The 23946-nt window shown below is 33.9% G+C and overlaps 10 protein-coding genes across 10 annotated transcripts; 2 read left to right on the plus strand and 8 right to left on the minus strand.

The window, feature by feature from the left end:
* Positions 1–122: 122 nt before the first annotated feature.
* Positions 123–1931, minus strand: HYPBUDRAFT_103395 (uncharacterized protein; the record flags this gene model as incomplete). The annotated part of the gene is made up of 1 exon (XM_020218261.1): positions 123–1931. The coding sequence occupies one exon, from the start codon at positions 1929–1931 to the stop codon at positions 123–125; it is 1809 nt and encodes a 602-aa protein (XP_020078702.1).
* Positions 1932–2154: 223 nt separating this feature from the next.
* COX7 (cytochrome c oxidase subunit VII) lies at positions 2155–2334 on the minus strand (the record flags this gene model as incomplete). Its single annotated transcript, XM_020218185.1, has 1 exon — positions 2155–2334. One exon carries the CDS (start codon positions 2332–2334, stop codon positions 2155–2157), a length of 180 nt encoding a protein of 59 aa, XP_020078703.1.
* Positions 2335–2806: 472 nt separating this feature from the next.
* HYPBUDRAFT_95687 (ubiquitin-protein ligase) lies at positions 2807–3724 on the minus strand (the record flags this gene model as incomplete). Its single annotated transcript, XM_020223946.1, has 1 exon — positions 2807–3724. A coding segment is annotated over one exon (918 nt), but the record flags the coding sequence as incomplete, so codon positions are not given.
* A 193-nt stretch (positions 3725–3917) lies between these two features.
* Positions 3918–6335, minus strand: HYPBUDRAFT_3590 (uncharacterized protein; the record flags this gene model as incomplete). Its single annotated transcript, XM_020223361.1, has 1 exon — positions 3918–6335. The coding sequence occupies one exon, from the start codon at positions 6333–6335 to the stop codon at positions 3918–3920; it is 2418 nt and encodes an 805-aa protein (XP_020078705.1).
* A 425-nt stretch (positions 6336–6760) lies between these two features.
* PEX8 (Pex8p) lies at positions 6761–9074 on the plus strand (the record flags this gene model as incomplete). The annotated part of the gene is made up of 1 exon (XM_020222657.1): positions 6761–9074. The coding sequence occupies one exon, from the start codon at positions 6761–6763 to the stop codon at positions 9020–9022; it is 2262 nt and encodes a 753-aa protein (XP_020078706.1). The 3' UTR covers positions 9023–9074.
* Positions 9075–9159: 85 nt separating this feature from the next.
* Positions 9160–10975, plus strand: HYPBUDRAFT_172363 (uncharacterized protein). Its single transcript, XM_020222856.1, has one exon. The coding sequence runs from the start codon at positions 9240–9242 to the stop codon at positions 10956–10958; it is 1719 nt and encodes a 572-aa protein (XP_020078707.1). The 5' UTR covers positions 9160–9239; the 3' UTR covers positions 10959–10975.
* A 16-nt stretch (positions 10976–10991) lies between these two features.
* Positions 10992–12674, minus strand: HYPBUDRAFT_101396 (uncharacterized protein; the record flags this gene model as incomplete). The annotated part of the gene is made up of 1 exon (XM_020218121.1): positions 10992–12674. The coding sequence occupies one exon, from the start codon at positions 12672–12674 to the stop codon at positions 10992–10994; it is 1683 nt and encodes a 560-aa protein (XP_020078708.1).
* A 449-nt stretch (positions 12675–13123) lies between these two features.
* On the minus strand, positions 13124–15799 carry ALR1 (Mg(2+) transporter; the record flags this gene model as incomplete). The annotated part of the gene is made up of 3 exons (XM_020219458.1): positions 13124–15259; positions 15311–15540; positions 15682–15799. 3 exons carry the CDS (start codon positions 15797–15799, stop codon positions 13124–13126), a joined length of 2484 nt encoding a protein of 827 aa, XP_020078709.1.
* A 570-nt stretch (positions 15800–16369) lies between these two features.
* HEM13 (coproporphyrinogen oxidase) lies at positions 16370–17549 on the minus strand. The gene has a single exon (XM_020220438.1). The coding sequence runs from the start codon at positions 17389–17391 to the stop codon at positions 16414–16416; it is 978 nt and encodes a 325-aa protein (XP_020078710.1). The 5' UTR covers positions 17392–17549; the 3' UTR covers positions 16370–16413.
* Positions 17550–18464: 915 nt separating this feature from the next.
* On the minus strand, positions 18465–23281 carry HYPBUDRAFT_151325 (pleiotropic drug resistance family ABC transporter). The gene has a single exon (XM_020220439.1). The coding sequence runs from the start codon at positions 22976–22978 to the stop codon at positions 18476–18478; it is 4503 nt and encodes a 1500-aa protein (XP_020078711.1). The 5' UTR covers positions 22979–23281; the 3' UTR covers positions 18465–18475.
* Between the last annotated feature and the right edge of the window lie 665 nt (positions 23282–23946).

The raw sequence follows: 23946 nt of genomic DNA on the forward strand, positions 1-23946 counted from the left end.
GCCTTAATTCTCCTCTAGACCCTTCATTTCGCCGCAACTGATAAGCAATGTCCAATCACTTGAGCTTATATATATTTATTGTTGTATTGTATTATTGTATTATTGTATTATTTTTTTAAAATCTATGTATCATCATGGATGTTACTGAAGAAGGCAGTACCATTTAGTTCATGGTCAAAATGATAAACCAAACCATTTATAAGTAGTTTGTTCAATTGGAAAGAAGTAGATCCATCATTCTCATCGTTTATACCGCCAATTACAACGTCTTCGGCGTTGCCGCGATTTAAATTGATCATTTTGAGAATTAAATCGTTGATATAATGAGAAATGCAGATGGTAATTTTATTATGGAACGGGATATTGTAAAACTTACAATCGTTGGGACAAGACTCGGCGTCAAAGTATAGTTCTTCGTCAATGGGGTCTTTATCGTCTTCGAAATCCGCTTCTTCGTAATTCTTATAATTTAAGCATTTAAACGGAATTGAAAAGTGATTTTGGTGGAAATCCCAACTTATATTTTTCAACGGTTTCGCATTTATTAAAAAATCTCCGATTAATTCATCAAATGTCAATCTTGAACTTAATTTAGTGGAAATAACACTAATTAAATTGCAAGTTATCAAATCTTTATATAGTTCAGTTTTGAAATTATAGTACTTGTGATGGATTAGGAATTCATCCAATAACCCCAAGTATTTAGTACAATGAGCGCACTTACATCCGTTCCACATAAGCACATTCATTGCCGGTTCATAACAGGATAAACTGGTGACTAAATTAGGGTAAAATAAGTTAATTCCCTGTTGATTAGTTAAAAAATTGGGTAATATTTTGCCGTATAACTTTTCTCTTCTCAAGTAGTTCCCCTCGTATCCGTCATTTATAATTCCCTCGTTATTGGGATTATGACGTATTGATAAGTTGGTCAATTTAGTTTGGTTGAAGAGTTTCCTAATGTAATTGAAAATGGTTATATCCCATTTTTCGTTATTTTCATGATTAGTCAACTTGGCATCGGTATTTTGAATGATTAGTACCGTATCAAGACTAGGGTATTCGAATTGACTCAAATCGTAGCACGTTTGTTGACATTGTAATTCATTACATCCAATTGACAATTGTAATTGTTTGATATTATCAAAATTGATAAACGGTAATTCATGGGGATAATGCGAATGGTAATAATTGAATTTTTGCAATTTGAATTTAAATGGCTTAATTCCAAAACACTCATTGAAATATTTTATTACTTGTCCGTATAATACTTCATCGTTTATAATGATTAAACTATCCAAAGATAATTTCCCAAAATCATAGTAGTGGAAATCACTTTTCTCCTTAAATGTAATCATCAACTCCCGTTCATTACCCCGAAGTAAATTGAAATCTTCAATACTATCGATAATAACCGATTCTAACTTGAATTCACTAACTAGTTTCTTATACTTGATCAACTTTCTCAATCTATGATTCGTATAGATTTTTTTCAAGTTACTCTTTAAACTGGACAAAACTTCAAATAACTTGTTCATTTCCTTAATGGTATCAATCTTATACTTATGGTCATCAATATAAATCTCCTCGATATACTCTGCTAACTCATGGTTTACGCTAATGGCCAAAATCAAAGCAGTTATTCGTACTTTTAATAATTTTTCATGAGTTTCATAATCATTTGATGTCGATTGAAACCCATACAATACCGTCTCGTTACTATCAAGATAGTCGATCTTATAATGTTTAGCCTCCCTAGGTTTGGCAACCAATATTGGATCGATCTGAATCGAAATTTTCCTGTAAAGTTTTTTCAATCCCGGTTGATAAAATTGATAATTAGTTAACATCAAATTAATCACATCTTGTTGCGGTAAATACCCAATTACCCGCTCAATCACCCGGCTAGGCAACTCACTAAACTCAACCATACTCAACGGCTCCTTCTTTCTAGTCAGTATATTTTCAACTATGGCCAACCCAACATTTCTAAAAAGCACCTCTGGATGGATGGGTAGGTGTCTGGGTCACATGATACCGCGTCACATGACCTCCGTTCTACAAATTTTTATTAATCGTAAATTACATATATTGAAATGAATATTAAATGATATAAACTTTTAATGGAATAATTCGCTGTTTAGTAGGAATAGCTTACTCATCTTTGATCCCTAAAATGGCTCTACCAGTATAATATAATGGACCAATGGTGGAAACAGTAAACATGGCATAAAATCCCCAGACTAATGGCTTGGAAAATCTACCTCTGTACCATAATCTTTGGTTGGAGTTTTGGTATTGTCTTTGTAATTTGATAATTCTTTGTGGATCCATCTTGATGTTAAAGAATAGCTAGCAGATTATAAAAGATACAAGTCTTTTGGAATTTATCAGTTCATTTTTTTTTCCTTTCGAAGAGAACAAAAAAAAGGTAAATTATTGGTCAAACTATTTTGGCCGTGCACACACGACCCAGTTATCAATCACTATATCCATCGTAGTCTTCACCGTCACCATAGTCTTCACCGTCACCGTAGTCTTCACCGTCACCATAGTCTTCATTATCGTCGTAGCCATCACCATCGTAGTCGTCGTATTCATTGTATCCATCGCTGTTCCCTCCGTTTTGGAAACTTTCAGGACCGCTCTCATATTCATCTTCACTAGGTACTTGAAGAGCTCCATCGTTGCCGGATATATTAGAATTGTCTTCTTCGTCACTAGATATCAGTATGCTAACAGGCCGCCTTGGACCTTCGTCTTCGTCACTGGATATACGGATACTCGCAGGTCTACTGGGACCTTCTTCTTCGTCACTCGATATGTGAATAACACCCCGTCTCTGTATAGGTCTGTCGTCGTCAGAATCATCGTAGGCTGCCTGTTGCATGTCATGTTCATGTTCTTGCAGTAAAAGGTCCCTTAATCTTCCATCCACGAAAGGTTCAGAATCCCGAGTTTGCACTGATTCATCATCATCATCAAATCCTCTCCAACTAGTTCCCCCACTAACCGAGTTATTATCTCCTGATGATAAATAATCATTTTCGCTATCGTTGAGATCATTTGAAATTGCCGCCATGTCTCGTTCATCTATGAAACTATCTTGGGAATCATATTCATTTGGTTCTCCTTCATCGTCATCCTCTCCATGTCTACCTCCGTATAACACAATTTCTTCTTCATCTTCATTATAAGCATCACCATCTTCAGAATCATAATAAGCATCATCTCGAGGTATACGAAACCGACTACCACAATGTAAACAGCTGGACCCGTGTGCTTCCCAATGACAATTCCCACATCTAGGTACCCCATCGGATCGATCGATTAACGTTAACGTTGATTTAAATGCATCGCCAAATAACCTCTTATTTGCAAAATCATCTTCGTACTCTTCTAGCATACTCGTTTGATGTCTTAATCGTGGTTTGGTATCTTCTTTACTTAATTCAAGCATCATTTGAAATATATTCTTACTTATTTGCTTTAATTGAAGATTGATCACTGGAGCATATTCAAAATCTTTCCTACATGTCGGACAATTCACCTTATTCTCAAACCATGACTTTAAGCATCCATAACAGAATGAATGTCCACATGATGCTAGAAATGGAACATGCATTATCTCTGAGCAAATTGCACACTCTAAAGTATCGGTGATTGAGTCTAGTAGACTCACCTTCTTATCATTTCCCATAGCTCCCCATAACTCACTATTCTCGCCCTTCAGCATATTAACCTCTATTCGTATAACCAAGGTACTGGAAGTATGTGATCCATCTACTGAGACCGTTTTATTTCTGGTGATGTTGTGTGCACGGCCAAAAAAAATTTACATCTTATTGCAAAAATTATATAAAAGATCTATCATTAATATGTGTATATATATTTATAGGTATAAGTATATACATGATCTATAAGCGTCTCTCGTCAGTTTCGTTTAAGCTTTTGTTGATCCAGTCATTGAAAAATCCAAACATATCTTTGATCTTACTAGTTAGATCTAGTTTATCTTGTTCTAATCTTAATTCAACATCACCAATAAAACCATGTAGTCTATCGATAAGTTGTTTCAAATCTTCGTTGGATGATTGATCCTTTTTTGATTTCTGTACCAACTTTCTCTCAATGTGTCGACAGTTATGGGATAAAAATGGGCTCAATATATTACCATCAATTGGGAAGTTATTAATTTGTTCAATCATCTTGCTAAACTCTCCATTATTCATGTGATTTCTCAAACCAATGTTAAGAGCAAACATTTTTTGTTTATCCGTCATGTCATCTTGATCAATACTTGACAATAATTGACTGGTTTCTTCGTATAAGTATTTATTCATCATGATTCTCGATAAGAAGATCTTATGTTTGACACTTAAATTATTGCTGTTAACAAATCTCACCAAATCATCTTTTGAAACTCTTGATAACTGTAAATTAAGCACATCTAAATCAAATTTATGTTTGTATAATCTTGTTGTCCATAGTAAAGAGTAAATCATATTTCTTTTTTGCTTTCCACATCTTCTAAAAGTATTTTCTAACATTTTATAATCAGGCTTAATACCCTTTCTTAATATATCTTGGAACCCTTTATTTATTCTGAATTCAATTTGTCTTTCGTGTTGTAAAACTCTTCCGTTTAACGGATCAATTGCCCATTTAAGATCACTCCATTCTGATTGGTCGTATTTCTTAGTGTTGATTTCAGGTAATTTCAAATTATATGGAGTTAAACGAGATTCTATTTTACTGATTTGACATTTCTCTAAGATTAATGCTTTTGATTCTAATGATAACTTAGAATTGTGCGTTACCCATTTTTGAAATCCCTCATCAAAGTTCACCGCATGGTAAGGATATGTTTGAACAAAGGTTTTATAAACTTTGAATAAGAAATCATGATTAAATGTTAGCCCATTCTCTTGTTCCATGGTTGATGTACTGGTGATGAAATTGATTAGCGTCAAGAAATTCTCTGATCTGACATAAAAATTGATAAGAATATTTAAAAATTCATCATTGAATGGGATGTCATCCTTTTTCATCTTGATTATAATGAACTGAATCATCTTAATGTTTGAATGCTTAGCAAAAAAGGTTAATATTTCGTTATAAAACTTAGTTAAATCTTTGACATCATTAATTGAGTTACAAATTTCATCAATCTTGAGCAAATCATGTTGAGTTATTGGTTTCTTTGGATTTACTGGATCACGCTTGATAATTTCATTTTGTAATTTTGTTGATTGTATTAAGTAATGGTCATTTAATGATTTGGATTCAATATATTGATGAATTTTCGAAACCTCTTCGTTTGTACCAAACTTATAGTTTTCTTTTAAAATTAAGTCAATGGTGGATATATTTGGGTTCTCACAGTTATTTGACTTTATCCAAATATCAAAGATCGAATTGATGTTTTCAAAGAGAGAATCAACTTTAATGAATTGATAAATAACGACCTCTAAAAGTCTAGAACTCAAACTTTTCAGGATTCCAATCAAGCTCAGAAACAAATTTTTAGCAAATTCAACCTCATAGTTAATTATAAATCCACTCATTATATAACTTAAAGTTTTGGACGAATAAGTTGAGTTCTTCAAGTACATATATAGAAATCTTTGTAGTCTAGTTAGATCATTCATATGATAACATAGCCAAATATAATTCTCTTGAAAATACTGATCATTCAAATATCGACACTCATGTATTCGACATATTTCGTATAAATCGGGTAAATCAGAGTATATCCGTCGGTGAGTTCGAACTTTATCAAGCTCCTTGATTCCTTTGAATCTAGGGGTCTCTATCACTTCATCTTTTTCCAAATTCTCAACTTTTTCGTTTGCTTTGGATATGATTTCGTTTAGAATATTTACAGGTAATTCATATCTATGCAATTTGATCAAGTCAAGAATCAGTTTGAAATCGTCTTGCCGAAGAAAGCCAGCTATCTTATGATGCAAATGGGGATGATCCTTCTTTTTTTGGTCGTCAATTGAAAGTTGAGTTGGTATACTTAAAGTTTGCGATATTTCATGAGCATAAACTGCTGATGGGGGTAAAGTATTGAATTTTTTATTATCATCTTTTGAACCTTGACTTTCATATTCTTCCTGCAACGTTACCAAACTATTAAAGATCTGTGAGGGTATTGTTTTACCCGTCTTCATCAACCAATGAGTATAAGATGCATCTAATAATTGGGAATTCGTGCAAAACGGATGAACTGAAGACCTGAAAACTGGTCTTTTTGAAGGATGCTTGAAATTCCTTATGTTGAATATCAAGTTCTGACATGTCCTTTTGAAAGGGTTAACTGCAGACATGCTGTATCATGGATATGAATAAATATGCAAAAATCGATAAGGAATCAACTAAAGAAATGAATAAATTAACTTGGAAACAAAAAAAAAAAAAAACCAAAGAACGTAAAAACTTAACTGTAGTGAATGCGATACCTATTGAATTAACAACAAGTAGGGGGAAGCCAATTCGGCAAGGTTGAGGTCTTAAACAGTCTAAAAGTATATAAAATCTATTCAGTTCACCTTGATGATGCCATTTTTTCAGTACTATTTTTTTTTTTTTTCGTTTTTTCCATCCAATGTCTGTAATGCGATTCGTAACATAAAAGATCCGGACACCAGATAAAAAGATTCTAATAAATCATGCCCTCGGTACTAATTCTGAAAAACTGGAGTAGAAGTTAAGGCCAACTACTTCATTTTGAAAGGAATTAGAGGTTAATAGAATGTCGTTAGGTCCTCAAGGTCGAGCATTGATGAGTATTGGGACGTACCATAACCAGGTGCCTCAAGATTTGGATCTTTTGATTCATGATTTGAGATTCCCACTGCCAGATACAACGATTAATAAGGTTTTAGGGTATTTATATCATTATGTTCCATACGTGAAGTATGAGCATAATTTGAAACTTGTTATTGCGAGTTTCTTAAATAATCCGCTTTGTTTTGGTAATCCTGTTCCATCATTTGAACAGAATTATTTAATAATTGAAGTTTTCAAACTCATTACTGATAAGAAATTGAAAATATCCAAACCCACCTTATCTATTAAAGCTTGGTATGATATAATATTGACAGAGGTTGTGAATTTTGCTTCTTATAAGCCCATTGAAAATAGTTGGAAAGTGTTACCTATTTTATCTGGGTTGATATTATCAAATGAGTTGAGAGATCAGTTGTATACTGTGCATAATCCAATTGAGTATAAATTCTACTTCAAAGACTGGGACAGTAAAGCCAATCGTTTGTTCAAGAAATGTTTGGGATATAACCTTTCCCAGTACCAAAATAACGATATTACTTATTTGAGTTTAATTGGTTTGGCGGTAGTTTATAAAAAAAATGAAAATGTTTTTGATTATACTGGCAATATCTCAAGTCATTTCATTGTTAGAAAACTAATCCAATTAGTATTTGATGACGTTACAAGTTCTGCAACTCATAATTTGTTCTTCAGTCTAAATTCCAACGACCCTGACTTGGATAACTTGATCCTGGAACAAATCATCCAAAAACCAGTGGTTAAACATTTGAATAAGTTTTCTTTTCTACTTGAAAGCTATCTAAAGAAATTACCCATAAACGAGCAATCATTTCAATTGGTAGAGTCGGTGTTAGTAATGATGAAAAATTTCAATCAAAGATTGTCTATTGCCACTTCACAGCATCCTATTCTTAATACGAATCCTTCCAAAATCAATCCCAATGATCCCTTAAGCTCAAAATTCTGGTTTTTCATGAAAAGTTTATTATTTGCAGAAGTGATTATATTTCAAGGAATCATGACACGATTCCTCATTACCCAGAACAATTTCTGGATTGACCCTTTCAATAGGGTGTCTTTGAAATCGAAACTTGAACTCGAATACAAACAAATCTCTTTTAAAATTATGCATAGCTTGTACTATTTGAATTTCATTTTACTTTCAATCGGTCAAGGGGGGTTTGATAATTATAATTTCATCTACTATTTGACATTGGAAATTGTCTTGAAAAATAATCGTGGAAATGATTTTGAAAACTTTACCAGGTTTTTGATTGGTAATTACAATGAAGTGAATTTACATGCCCAAGTTTTGAATACAAATTACCTTACCCGTTGTAAAGTTTCGTTTGTGTTAGGATTATGGGAAAATTATTTACAACAAGATCACTCCAAAAACTCTGGCTTTATTAATAACGAAATTTTCCAAATTTGTTTGGGTATAGTTAAAAATCCAACTATTGAAGATTTTGAATTGATTGAAATCTCTCATTCGGTACTTCTAATATGTTTTTCAAAAACTGATGATACAGATTATCAACTAAGAAAAACATTTGACTATATCGAACTTTTGCTTCACCAATTTCCTCAAATTTTGTCGGCTAACCAATTAAGCATCGCTATTGAAACCTTGGGTAAGAAAATACTAGCAAACCCTATAAAACCGCCTGCAAATTTTGAATTCCACAATTCTGCGGAATACTTTTTGGATTTTTTGAACTTAAAGTGCTCCAGTACCATCCCTGGTGTTCATATCAAAAAACCTGACGATACTGCAACGTTCAGCTCGGCTCAACCAATTGTAGAAATTGATGCCGCATCGACCTTAAGTCACATCGACGAAAAGAAACACCCTTCAACTGATATAGTTGATCGTAATAAAATGAAAAAACCAAAGGACAGATTAAAAGTTGATCTTATAAACACTGGCCAACCCAAAAAACAGTATCAATTCACTCAACGTACAATTCCAAACACTTCTAGGGAAGCAATAATCATTTCTTTTTTTAACATAATCCCATACTTTCCGTTATCCATCTTTATTCATTGGTTGAACAAAATATGGGATTTGGTTCTTAGTAGTAACCCCGAAGAGCAAGAGTTTTTGGGACAAAGATTATGGAAGGTATTGAGTGAAAATTTGGACTTGAACAGGTCTGAATTAGCGTACAGATGGTGGTATGAAGAGAAGAATGCTGTGCAGCATAATCCCTTAAAACTTTGAGTTCTCAATCTCCCTTAATATCATATATAGTTTCAAATTAACGATACTGATGTTATTTGTTAGATGTAAATTTGCAGCTTTTTCTGTCTATTACTTATGTAAGAAAGTGACCCTGCGGTACGGTGCTTTTTTTTTTTTTTCTTTTGATACATCTGCAGCTCATCTCAAATAAGCTTCATTCAAATACTTTTCAGTCTTGATTCTATAGGTACTAACAATGGCTAGAAAGAAGTCTGCTGCTAAAAGAGCTAGAGAAGAAGCTTTAAAAGCGGAAGTTGCTTCAGCTCCAGCAATCGAAGAAAAACAGGAGGTGGAAAAACCAACTAAAGAAAAATCAACTAAAGAAACTCAAGAAGTATCTGATGATGACGATGAAGACCTGGAATCGTCCGAAGAAGAAGATGAATATGGACAACTCATAACAGACAATGTTGAAACAGGTATCAACAAAGTTCTTGAAGCGCTTAAAAATGATCCAAAGAAGTTGCTTGATCCAAATCTTAAGTTTTTCGATGATCCTGAAAAGAACTCTGCTTTGAAGGAAAAGATAAATAAGGAAAAACCCATGTATTTAAAAGATTATCACAGACAAAACTTGTTATCCGGTGACTTCAAGCATGAAGACGATGAAAATGAATATGGAACTGTTGACGGTGAAAAACCATTCGTGGTAACCGAAAGGGAAGAAAGAAATCAATTATTATCTGATATTAAGAGTGCATTCAATGATGATGAGGACGATGATGGAAGTGACGATGATTTTTTGAAGAAGAAAGAGTCGAAGAAAGACGATATTGAGAAACCTAAAACAGTCTTACCTGATCCTGAAAAGAATCAAGAAGCTTTCTTAAACGCTTTTCTTGATAACCAAGCTTGGATACCTAAGAAAAATGACAAAGTATTAGATCTCGATAAAATAGATAATGATGATGAAGAAGATTTTGATAATGCAGTTGAAGATTTCGAAAAAGCTTATAACTTCAGATATGAAGATCCAAATGCTGCAGAAATTGTTTCGTATGCTCGTAATCAAGCCACTTTAAGAAGATCAAATACCAATTCACGTAAAAGACAAAGAGATAAAAAGATTGAATTGAAAGAAAAAGAAAATCAAGAAAAAGAAGAATTGTTAAAGAAGAAAAAGACTCAAAAAATGAATAAAGTCTTAGATAGATTAACAAAAATTAAAGAGGCTGTCGGTGAAGAAGTCAGTGATGAAACCATACAAAAAGTATTTGGTAACTCTCTTCTAGATGAAGATTTTGATGATGCTGATTGGGATAGTAAGATGGCCCAAATATTTGACGAGCAATATTACGGAAATGAAGATTCTAAACCTGAATGGGGTGAAGATGATGAGATAATGGGAGATTTCCACAAAGAAAATAAAGAAGACTCGGATCAAGCTGAAGATGAAGAACAATCCCAAGAAGATTTAGATGGTGAACCTCCTAAGAAGAAGTCCAAGAAAGAAAAACTTAAGGAAAAGAAATCTTCTAAAAAGGAAAAACAATCACTTAAAGAAAAAGCCCAACAAATAGTTGAATCCAATGCTGTCAAGATCTTGGATGAAGTTGAAGATGAAAGAGGCCGTTCTCAGGATAAAGAAGAAGTCAGATTCAAGTATCGTGATGTTTCACCAGAAACCTTTGGTTTAAGTACTAGAGATATTATTTTAGCCGATGACAAACAATTAAATTCATTCATTGGTATCAAGAAATTTGCGCCTTATAGATCAAAAGAACAAGCATTGAAGGATAAAAGAAAGTATGCCAAAAAGAAACATTTACAAGATTGGAGAAAAGAGGTTTTCCATGACAAGAATGGTCCTAGGTTTCAAGATGGAGAAAAAGAAAATGAAATTTGGATTCCAATTGAAAATGAAGAAACTTCCAAATCTACCAAGAAGACTAAAAAAAGAAAGAATAAACATTAATAGAGTACATGTATTAATCTAATATATTTTAAATTATTGATCTTCTATTGTATTGTAAACGACATCGTCTTCTTCGTGAATTTTCTCATGTTCGAAGAAGTCAGAACCAAGTTCAATCAAGCCTGTCTCTGCAACGTAGTCTGTCCAATGAGTGAGCATTTCGTTTAACTTACCTGACTCTTCTTTAGCAAGGTCTTTTGTCTCTCCTGGGTCTGCTTTGATATCGAATAACTGCCATTCGGAATCACCAAATGGCTTTGGTATATAAACCGCCTTATACTTACCTTTTCTAATCGCTTGTTGACCAAAAAGTTCCCAGCCAGTTACCGTATCTTCAGAGTGAATATGATCTTGCTTTCCTCTCAAATAGCTAACCCATGATTTCCCTCTAGGTGTATGGACCTTTCTTCCCTTATACTCATTACCTGGATGTTGAATTCCAGCAAGCTCCAAAACAGTAGGCAAGATGTCCATAACCGTAGTGAACTCATGAGCCACTTTCCCTTCAAAATTGGAATTATTTATTAAGGGTGGATAATGAAGTATTAAGGGACAGACAATAGCCCCTTCGGTAGCCCACATCTTGTACATGGAATGTGGAGCAGTGGCTGCTTGAGCCCATTGATCATTATAGTAGACAAAAGAATCTTTCCTGCCAATGTTACTAAGATCATTATTATAATGATTTTCAATTGCAGTTCTAATTCTCAAAATCCTTAGAGGTAATGCTTCCATCAACATACCTTCTGCTCCATTATCTGACATGAATAGAATAAAGGTATTTTCCAATTCGCTTGACTTCTCCAATGCATCCAAAACCTTTCCAATGTTCCTGTCTAAAATTTCCACCATGGCAGCATAGACTTCCATAATTCTAGATTCCTTGGCTCTTTCATCGTCATCTATATCTGACCACCTTTTATGGATAGTTTTGATGGGATGAGGAGTTCCATCTGGTATCACGCCTGCTTTAAGAGCACTTTCTAATCTGCGCTTTCTTAACTCTTCTGGACCATCATCATATCTACCCTTATACTTTTTAATTACCTCTTCTGGCGCCTGATATGGCCAATGAGGAGCAGTGTAAGTCAAACAGCCAAAAAACGGTCTATCGCCTCTCTTCTCGTGACTAAGGAATTCAAGACCCTTTTCGGTGAAGTAGTCGGTTGAATAATAATCATCGGGTAATTCCTTTTCAGCATCTACTTCCCGATCATCCTCTGCATACAAAAATGGCATGAATTTGACAGGACCCTCCTTGTCCTTTGGTATATATTTATAATGATTACCAGCACCAGGTAATAAAGTAAAAGATTTTTCAAAGCCTCTTGTAAATGGCCAATATTCTTTCAAAAGACCTAAATGCCATTTCCCAGAAATAAAAGTATAGTATCCACCATCGTTTAAGATTTCTGGTAAACTTACTACTCGATCATTTAAATACCCTTCGTATCCCGGTTTACCTTCAAATTTATCAGGATGACGCATCGCAAATTCTGCCATTTGTCCCAATCCCGCAATATGGTTATCATTACCAGTGAAAAGCATTGAACGGGTCGGACTGCAAGCTGAAGCAGTATGAAAATCAGTGAATCTTGCTGACTTTTCTGATAATCTTTTCAAATTTGGAGTATCGATCTCCCCTCCGAATGGACTGGTGTCAGTGAAACCTAAATCATCAGCAACAACAATCAAGAAGTTTGGCCTTACACCCATTATTAAATTAATTTAAGTATAGATAAGGTATAGTTGTTTTATTTTATCATTTTGAGGATGTTGCTCTAATTTATACTGCAAATTTGTCAAAAAAATGGAGAAAATTGCAGCATTTTATTGAGAGCCACACTTCTGAGTTCAGTGAGAAAGTGAGAAATTTCTGAAATCTTACATTTTTTGAAGATGCAAATTAATTTTATATATTTATTATATCAGTTACAATTTTCTATAAAGTGGACAGGTTATTGTATGACAAGGATTCGAGGAAAGGAAACAGTTTTGGAAGAACTAAAATTACAAAATAAAAATAAAGTTAGAAATAAATAAAAAAAACATGAAGAATTTAAAATGGAAAAAACTGAAAAATTTATGGAAGATTGCAAGATGTGAAAATTGATAAACAGCTATAGATGTTTAATCAGTAAAGTAAGAAGTACTCATTGAACTAGCTAATCATATTTATTAGGGAAACTAATAATTGATTTGGCAGCTTCTTTTGTTCTTGTTTTAAGCCCTAAACTTTTAATTGATCTTCTTGAACTAACCTGATTACTTCCAGGATAATTTCCGACATCTAATTTTCTTAACCAAATTTTTGAAAAGATCGTTGAACAAATGACAATGAAAAACATAACACCTAAGATACCGAAAAACCAAGCTAAACCAGAATCTGAATTTTCACCAGGAACATGAACGTTCATACCGAACAAACCTGTAACTAAGTTCAAAGGAACCAACATGGTACCAATTAATGTGACTTTAGATAACATTTCAGTGACCTTATTATTAGAATTAAAAGATTCAACTTGTAATTGAGCCAAATAATTTGAATGAGATCTACTGAAAATTTTTTCATAAGCTAATAAATTTTGAAACATGGTAACAACATGATCTTGAATATCACCTAAGTATAAAGCAATATCTGCTCTTGGTTGGGCTCTACCATGTTGGTTTTGAAATTGCTGATATTGTGAGCTTAAAAGGTTTGGGTTGGCACCAGGGTTTGGACCAAATGAAACTCCAGAATTGGAGAATGGTGCAGGAGTAGCATTACCACTACCACTACCACTATTCAAATTAGCTAAATTCAAATGAGATTGTATAGTATGGGATTGTGCCTCATCTTGACATCTTTTAGCAAACATTTTAATAACATCTGCTTTGCCGGATAAAAGTCTCATAAGAGTCATGACTTTTCTTCTAGATTCCCCAATTCTTTGCAACATATTACTAAAATCTAATTCTCTTGCCACAAACACAGAGTCTTCGATTGCGTCAGCTTCATATTCGATACCGGTAATAACAGGAGCAAAACTATCAGTGATATCATCAATTAATGCATAACATAACCAATCTGCACTAACATCAACATAATCTCTTAATTGTCTAACTCTTCTTCTGACATTAGCAGGATGTAAAATAGGAGAGAAATGGAAAGTAAGAACACCATCTCTGAAAACCACAATATAAACATTGATTGGTTCTAAATAATCTTCAGATTCCTTGTCAGGTTCAAAAGTATGGAAACAAACAAAATAATAACTTCTGAATAATTCAACTTTTTCACGAGTTTCTTGCATTCTAATATCTTCAGCGGTTAAAGGATGAATACCAAAAGCTTTAGCCAACATTTTCATTTCAGAATCAGTTGGACAAACACAATCCAACCACCAAGTTCCTTCACCATTTCTGAAAAGTTCACGAACACTTTGACCAGGTTCAACAAGAGAAGGAATATCGGGAGCATGAATTGTTTCTTCTGATTCAGAACTGAAAAAGGAAAAACGATCAGGTAAAATCGATTCACTATCATTAATTCTAGTACCACCAAATTTAACATTATCAGATGAATTATCGTCAACATTAAAATTATGAAATTCAGTGGGAGACGTTTTTTCATCATATTCATCATTTACGGTTGAAGAATCCGATTGATTACGAATTGTTTTGATTGATTCATTATCACGAGATTCAGTATTTTTGGATTTCATCTTTTTAATTAAATTTTTAGGAGTATATTTCAATGCAACATTACTTGGTTTTGACATTCTTGATTTTGAAGAAATTGAACCAGTGGTACGAGCATCTTTTTGATTTGAGCTAACTCTCATTGCAGTTCGATCGGCAATCATTTGTTGTTGATCTTTCATTAATTGTTCTTCTTCACGTTCATCTTTAATAAATTCTTCAATTTCATCAAAATCAATTCCTTTAATACGAACGTGTTCTCTTAACATTGGGAAACAAACATCTTCTTCTGTTTCTTGAGAAGATCTTGAAGCATGGGAATCGGCTTCACTATCAATAGAAGATCTTGATGCTCTTCTTTCTCTCTTATAATTTTGGTTTTCACTTGTTGAAGTATCATTAGTTTTAATCTTCATCATTGGTGAAGCAATATCGTTTTCTAAGTTATCAACAACGGAATCATTTCTTTGTTTTGATCTTTTATGACCAGAAGGTTGGGCTGGCTTTAATAAAATCCCACCCGAAGAAGCCCCACCTATATTATGAATTTCATCCATTTCGCCATCTTTTGGGTTAACGAAAGATTTAACTTGATCAGAAAATGAGCGGGATCTTGACTTCCTTCTTCCGCCACTTTTCCTGGGAAGATTAGCAATATTGGGAGAGACTTGAGCCCTTGAATTTGTTGTTGGATTAGTACTAGAATGATTTTTATGAATAGACGATGGGTGCAACATGAAAGGCTGGGAGTCATCGTCCTCTTGGCCTTGATTCAAATAAAAATCTTTACGTAAGTTATTCATATACATATGACTGGCCACTTTTGGTTGAACTGGATAAGGTTCAATTTGATTACTCGAGGAATTTCTAGTTAATCTTGGATCAAAATTATATCTTTCTGTAGTATCATTAGGCGAAGTCCCCGGTGAAACATCATATTGACGAGAAGCCGCATCCACAAAGTGTTCTGGTTGTTGATTATCCTTATTATCAACCGTATCCTCTTCATCATCATCAATAGCACTTTGAGTAGGGTTACGGATGGGTAACGAACTAGCCTGATGTCTATGATCATTCAAGACCTCATCAGTATTAGCAACTCCATGAAGAATGTCTCTGCTTGGAGAAACAGAGCGATTACTTTCCATATCAGACATGTTTCAAATAAAAAAAAAAAAAACTTAAAAGTATAAAGTATAAACTAGTATAAAGAGAATATGAAATTAAATTAGCTGGAGTAAATGATATGAATTAAGCAAGCAGAGAAAGGCGTGCAATCATAGTTTCAGCCACCTAATCAACTTTTTATTTGTTTCAAATAAAACTTCACCAAATAATCTTGAACAACAAAATTAACCTTCTGTTTTTTGTTTTACTTGCTCTCTAGTTAATCAGTTATTAGACAAACAGCTAACGGAAAGTACTCATAAATGGGGTGCCTTCTCAAATCGTCAGCTAAGCGGTGATTATCAAACAGTACTGAAGCATAGATTCTTTCAAAAAGAAGTAAATGAAGGAGGAAAACGTTGATGATAATTCCAATTCTCGTTTTATGCCTCATTTTCCTTTTTTTTTTTTTGTTTTGTTAGGCATTTCTTTGTTTCTGCCCGTCATTTTAGATGAAATTTTTTTTTTTTTTTTTTTTTTCTCTCAACTGATGAGGCTAACAAAAGCCTAATAAAAAGGCCTAATAGAAGGCCCTAAGGCGAAAAAGAAGTTCTACATTAAGCTGAGACTAAAATTAGCTTTTATTAAATAGATATATATAGATTTAGACCCAGTCAACAGGATTCTGTAAGACTTGGAGTAGCTTAGCCTCTCTGGTGCCTTGTTCTGGGTGATGGTCGTAAACCCAGCTGGCCGTGGCCGGAAGAGACATTAAAATACTTTCTACTCTTGAACCTGGAGTAGCCAATCCAAATTGGGTACCTCTATCTAGGACCAAATTAAATTCTACGTAACGGCCCCTTCTAATTTGTTGCCATTTTTTTTCATCTTCGGTGAAAGGATCATCTTTATGTTTAGCTACCAAAGGAGCATAAGAAGGTAAGTAAGCATTGAAACAAGATTCAATAATGTATAATATATCATCAGCAGGTCTATCGTCAAAATCATCGAAAAAAATACCACCAATACCTCTTGTTTCTTGTCTATGCTTGATATAGAAATATTCATCACACCATTTTTTATATTTAGGATATAAGGATAAATCAAATTTATCTAAGGCATCTTTATGTTGTTGGTGGAAATGTTTAGCATCTTCTTCATATAAATAAGAAGGAGTTAAATCTGCACCACCACCAAACCACCAAGCTTGGACTTCACCAGATTCAGGATCGGAAGTTTCAAAATACCTATAATTAGCATGAGATGTTGGAGCATGGGGATTATGAGGATGTATAACCAATGATAATCCACAAGCAAAGAAATTAGTACTACCATCAGCATCACATCCTTTTAAATTTGAGTGATCAGCCTTCATTCTAGCAACGGCTGCTGCTGGTAATTTACCATGAACAATCGATATGTTCACTCCTCCTTTTTCAAATGTAGTTCCATCTTGTAATACCATCGATTGGCCGCCTCCACCGTTATTGTCTCTTATCCAACTATCAGTATGAAAAGTTACACTATCAAGCTCTGCTAATCCATCAGTAATCTCTTTTTGTTTTTGTCTGATCAAGGCCTCCATACGGTCCCTGATGGGGAGGGTTTTATCGTGGATTTGTTCAAAGCTTACCGTCACCATGGTCAATTATACTATTATGTCTTAAACTCAACTTCTTCTTCTATATTTCCAATCCTATTTATACAAATTGGTTAAAATACTGCCATATCGAATGATTTTTCAATTGGCCATACTTTTTTGGCATTTTCCTACGCCCGTACCTCTATACGTTCACGTCAGTTGATTGCAAATTGACTAACTATGATTGAACCTCTTCGTACATCCTACTCGTACATCTTATATATCGTTGATCGTATACTAGAATCTTATGGAACTTCCACTGGTTAATGCTGACTATTGTCTTTTTATTTGGATTTAATGAGTGGTATTGATCTAGTCGTAAAAATTAATCTTTGTAATAATATCTAATATACCTGCTAGTATATCTGCTGATATATCAACATATCTGCCTACCTACCTGCAAACATGTCTGCAAATATATTAGCTAAAATATCTGCAAATATATTAGCTAAAATATCTGCAAATATATAAGCTAAAATATTTGTTAATTAATGATTATTTAGTGACAATGGTATTTGCTAAGATTTTTTAATAGTAAATGCCGTGCTATTGATGTATGTTTGGCTTCTGCTACGATGCTTCGTACAACCATCTCCGTAACCTAATTATAAAGTAAATACTCGTCTATTCCAGCTATAGGAGTACTGGTTGTTACTTGAATTTCGCAATAATTTAACATTATTTCCAATTTTCTTCATTTTTGCAATCTTCTCCCCAAACCGACTTGAAATATCTGATATTTTACTAAGAATACATGATTTATTACATTAATCAAGAGTTTCATTTTAAATACACATAATGTGAAATATTTAATATTATTATATTATTAAAGACAGGAAAATCTTATGGAAAAATAGCCTTGTCGAGGTAGTAATCTATATTATACTGAATCAGTGGCGTATTTGAACTATGACAAGTTCTATCTTTTTTAGTAAACAAATGGCCGTGACTTACATAATGAAATTAATATATATATACACATAAAATTTATAAAATTAGATATTAAATAGTAAAAAATCAAAGCTGAAAAAAAATTAATCATAAAATTAAAGAAGAAGTAAAAGAATTTGAAATGAATGAATGATTACGTTGTCTTTGCCTTCTTCTTCTCTCTATTACCTTTTGGAACTCTAGCAGCCCAGTATAAAATAACAGTAAGAATCATGTTGATAACAATAAAAGCAACAAAGATACCAAAGTTTCTCCATCTTTCACTATAGTATGAATTAATAGTTGCTAAATAATCATTGGTTGAGGCCATTGCACAGAATTTACATTCATCAGTAGCACTCTTATCAATCAAATAACCACCAGCTTGCTTCATATATGCTTCCATATATTCTCCACAAGTTTTACCTTGAGCAGGAGCAAATCTTAAGACTTCAGTATCAGAACATTCAATATTAGTATTTGCTAAACCAGCACTTAAAACCCCTTGAATTAAATAGGTAAATGGATTAGCTCTATACATGAAAATCCAAAATCCTGGTAAGAAATCTGGTCCTGCTAAAACACCACAGAAATTTAAACACATAGTAAATAATAAAGTAGCTAAATTAGCAGCGTTATCAGCAAGTTCATTGAAAGACATACATAAATGACCCAAAGTAGTGGAGTAAACAAAGAAAAAGGTCAAGAATAACCAAACCAAAGCACCACGTTCGTTAACTTGATCAGCAGGTTCAGCATTTCTATATAAACCAACTGGATAATACCAACAGAAATAAGAAATAGTACCAATGACAAATTGGAAAGGAACTTCAGAAGTAAGTTGAGCAGTGATAAATGCAAACCAACTAAAAGTTCTAGAAGGTGCTTCTCTGACTTCATAAACATCTCTTTGTCTAACGAAATAAGGTAACATTTGTTGAATTAAAGTATTAAGAGGAATCATAAACATGAAAATAGCAAACATTTGATTTTGTAAACCTTGCATAGATTTACCAGCTTTGAAAAATGAAAACCCATTGAAAATAGCTGATGAAATAACCAAGAAGAATTTAGAATAAATATAAATTGGAGTTCTCCAATTTTGTTGAATAGCTCTTTTACTAACAATTAAATATTGTTGCCAAATTGGAGCAGCATACTTTTTATGAGATTCTGGAGATTCATCTTTTGGTAATTTAACTAATTCAGTTTCCATATTAGTTAATTCTTGTCTAGTTTCTTGATATTCAGTAGAATTTTTCCAAACTTCATAATAATCTTGATTAGCATGAGAACCTGGAGCAGCACCAACAACTTCCAACATCCATTCAGCTGGATTTGCTTCTTTTGGACAAGGATGAGCACCGTATTTTTCAAAATAATTAATCAAAACATTACAATTTTCACCTAAATCACCAAAGTAAACTGTTTGACCACCTTTTTGTAAAAATAATAAACGATCAAATTCTTTTAATAATAAAGCAGAAGGTTGATGAATAGTACATAAAATAGCTTGACCATTATCAGCTAATTTTCTCATTAATTTACAAATTGACCAAGCAGTTTGAGAATCTAAACCAGAAGTTGGTTCATCCAAGAATAATAATAATTTAGGTTTAGCAACTAATTCAACACCGATAGTTAATCTTTTACGTTGTTCAACATTTAAACCTTCACCAGCAACACCAACCAAAGCATCAGCATAACTAGTCATTTCTAATAAATCAATGACATATTCAACATAAGCATCTTTTTCAGCTTTACTAACAGAACTTGGTTGTCTTAAATAAGCACTAAATCTAAAAGCTTCACGAACAGTAGAAGCTGGTAAATGTAAATCTTGTTGTTGAACATAACCAATAGATCTTTGAAAAGAAGAATCTAAAGAGTGACCATTAACCATTCTAACCCCGTCAGTAATAACACCAGTGGTAACACGTTCAGATAAACAATTTAATAAAGTTGTTTTACCAGCACCAGAGGAACCCATTAAAGCAGTTAATTGACCGGGTTTAACCCAACCATCAACATGATTTAAGATAACACGATCTTCTGATTTAATTTTAACTTGATAAGTTAAATCTTTCCAATGGAAAATATTTTTCGAAGAAGGGATTTGATTAACAGAAGAAGAAGAAGAATTAGCAGCAGAAGCAGCAATGGCTTCTTTTTCATCATTGAAACTAGGTTTTTCATTAGTTAATTGATTTTCAACATCAATAGTAGTTGGTCTTTGTTTATTAGCTTCATTTTTATGTTTTTTCAAAGAGCCTCTTAAAAACAAAATAATTTCACCCTTTTGCATTGAACCTTTATTAAATTCAATTGAACCAATATAAACAAAAAGTAAAACAATAACAAAAGCCCAAGTGATACCAAAGTTTCTCCATTTATGACTATTATAATAAGAGTAATTTTCAGCAATATAACGAGTACCTTCAACAACATTTGAACCAGCAACTGAACCAACTGAACTACAGACTCTATTTTCACCAGAAACAGAATCATATGGACCACCAGTAGGAACAAAACTAGTACAAGTGAATTGACGGCCACTAAATTCATTAGCCATTAAAGATTCGAAAACATAGGCCACTGGATTAATGTAATTAATCCATCTTGACCAACCCAACATATTAGGAGTTGGAATAACAAACCCAGTGTAAATAACCATAGCCAATAAAATAACGGTAGCACAAGTCATAGCACTAGCCAAAGTAGTAGTAAAACCAGAAAGAGTACGGAAGAAATGACTCATGACAAGAGTACACAGTAAACACATTAACCAATAAAAGAAAAATCTTCCAGGTTCTCTTCTAAGATTAACCATAAAATAAAAGACAAAATTGAAAGAAACCGACATACAAAGTTTTGTTGGTAATTCAGTAATGATACCAGCTAGAGCATCAGCAGAAGGACGATATAAAGCATATTTTTTGTGTTTTTCCACAATTGGTCTACCTTCAAAACAAGCCATAATTTCTAATAAAGAAGCAAAAGCATTAAATAAGACCGCAAAGAATAAAGAAGCACCACGATAATAAAACGAACCAGTTGTTTGTTTTAGATTATAAAAAACCGAAGAAAGAATCAACCCCATAACTGCTTGACCAAAAATCGAAAAAATAGTAATTGAAGGATCACCTTTCACTCTCAAGAAGTTTCTATACATGATATATCTAACTTGCATGAAGAATGAAACAGTATAAGGAGATTTTGGAGAAACATGATTAGCTTGTCTAGCAATATGAGATTGTTTATAAGTATCTTTAATATTATTTTGTTCGACATCAACAAAATATTGATCAATTTCCCCGGTTAATTTTTTATATTGAGGAGAATTTCTCCAATAATTTTCAAATTCTTTAGCAGTATGAGGAACTTTATTTTCAAAACCGGGTCTGACAATTCTTTCAGCAGGATTGGTTAAAGAAGTAAGATAATCGGCGGTAGTTTGTCTTTGAGGACAATCATAACCCATTTCCAAAAAGAAATCTTTTGCTTCAGAAGCTTTACCAAAGAAAATTTGGTAACCTTCGTATAAAACCACGACGTTATCAAACAAATCATATGCATCTTGAGAACATTGATAGATAGCAATCAAGGGAGTAGCTTCCAAGATGGCAGCCGAAGTTTTCAAAGCACGAATGAATTCAAGAGCGGTAGCGGAATCCAAACCTCTAGTAGCATTATCCCAACATTGTAAATTAGCACCACTTAAAGAAACTTCAGCAATAGAAACTCTTTTACGTTCACCACCAGAAACCCCTCTAACGAAATCGTTACCAACGTTAGTATTTCTAGTATGCGATAACCCGTAGGTGGCCATATAAACACTAGCCATATGAGTGGCGTATTCTTCTCTTGAAACATCACCTCTGTTTTGGGGAGTTCTTAATCTAGCGGCAAAATCCAAGGTATCACCAACGCTTAAATGAGGGAAATGAGTATCGGTTTCAGCACTATAAACCACGTCCCCACGATGATATTTATTAATATCATCGGGGCTTAAACCATCGTAGGTAATTTTTGAGTTTGGATCAATATTAAAACCATAAGTGTTAGCGGCAATGGTTTTCAACAAGGTTGAACAACCAGAACCTGGTCTCCCTAAAACCACGGTGACTTCCCCGGGTCTCATGATAGCATCCATTTTTTTCAAGATATCGAAATATCTGGATTCGTCTTGTTTTTGTAAACTTCTTAATGCAGAACCACCCAATTTAAACAAAGCATTGGCCACGGTTGGTTGATAATCGGAATCAGCAGCAACCCCATAAGCTCTTAAATCACGATAAGCTATCCCCAATTTACTTGGTTTATAATAATCCGGATCGGTATCGTATAACTTACGTAAATTTTTGACCCAAAATTTAGCATTAAAATTTTCAGAATCAGGATTTAACAGTTCATCGATTTCTTCATTTTTAAACGGAGTTACACCAGGCACTTCTGACATATGACTCAAATACTTAATCAAAGATTGACTATCTTTGATTGAAGATTGGTGACTAAGAGTTTTAGCCAATTGTTGAATTTCTGGAACTGCATCATCAAATCCATGATACTCATTGATTGATTCTTCATCTGAATGATATGTCTTTTGATTAGTGGGGTTCGAGTCCTTCCCCGAATTCGAAGAATACGACGATGTCATACTTTCAGATAATACTCAGATAATCAGTTAATTAATGGAAAATTTTGACCATCTGTAAACGGCTATCAACCTATTTAAATAAACTAAGATTCAATTACGGTATTAACGCTTTTAATCGACTCAATCCGGTTTTATTATTAGTTGAAATTTTTCTTTTGTTTATTTACCTGGCATCGTTTGAATCATTGTTTATTGTTCAGTTATCTAGGGCTGGTCCACAATCAGGACAATTACAACTACAACTACATCCAGCATCCAGCCGACCAGATGACAGCATTCAATCAACCAGTTGACCAATCCACCGTTAACCAGTTAACAAGCTAACCAGTGAACAAGTTTTCCCAGTTATTCAGTTATTCAGGTTAATCCATAAGATTTTCACAGAGGCGGAACGGAGATTTATTTTTGCTGCCGCCTCCGCCGGATCGGAACCTGGCCCTGGGGGGCCTCCATTCCGACACTGGCACCGAGCGCACGGCGGGATTCGGAACCTGCTTTTCCCCAGCGAACTCCCGCCATTCCGAATACGAAAAGAATTTTAAACTATTCGTCAGTGGCGTATGACTAATCGGGCTGTATTATCTCCTCCTGGTATCTCCTTCTTCTGTGCTGATGTTGTACTGGCTATACTGGTTTATTGTACGTTTCTTGTACTGGATGGTTTCTTGTACTGGATGGTTTATTGTACTGGGTGGTTTATTGTACTGGATGGTTTATTGTACTGGATGGTTTGTTGTACTGGATGGTTTGTTGTATGGAGAGGACACCGGGGCTAGTTCGGGTTTAAGGGGTAGTGGACCCCTATGCCGCGCACGACACAGACCCCCTCTGACGAAAAAGAAAACACATCCACGTGACATACACCCGTAAACCGCCATCTCACAAGGAAGCCAAAACAAGCTTTTGTAAACAATTAGTCGGATCTTTAATTTAACGTAAGATTGTATTATTGGCTGTTCAATTGATTG

Source organism: Hyphopichia burtonii (genome assembly GCF_001661395.1).
Source record: "Hyphopichia burtonii NRRL Y-1933 unplaced genomic scaffold HYPBUscaffold_1, whole genome shotgun sequence".
Lineage (NCBI taxonomy): Eukaryota > Fungi > Ascomycota > Pichiomycetes > Serinales > Debaryomycetaceae > Hyphopichia > Hyphopichia burtonii.

Excerpts from the sequence above, each read along its gene's own strand:
- HYPBUDRAFT_172363 (XM_020222856.1), top strand. The coding sequence starts at position 9,240 with ATGGCTAGAAAGAAGTCTGCTGCTAAAAGAGCTAGAGAAGAAGCTTTA.
- HEM13 (XM_020220438.1), bottom strand. The coding sequence starts at position 17,391 with ATGGTGACGGTAAGCTTTGAACAAATCCACGATAAAACCCTCCCCATC.
- HYPBUDRAFT_151325 (XM_020220439.1), bottom strand. The coding sequence starts at position 22,978 with ATGACATCGTCGTATTCTTCGAATTCGGGGAAGGACTCGAACCCCACT.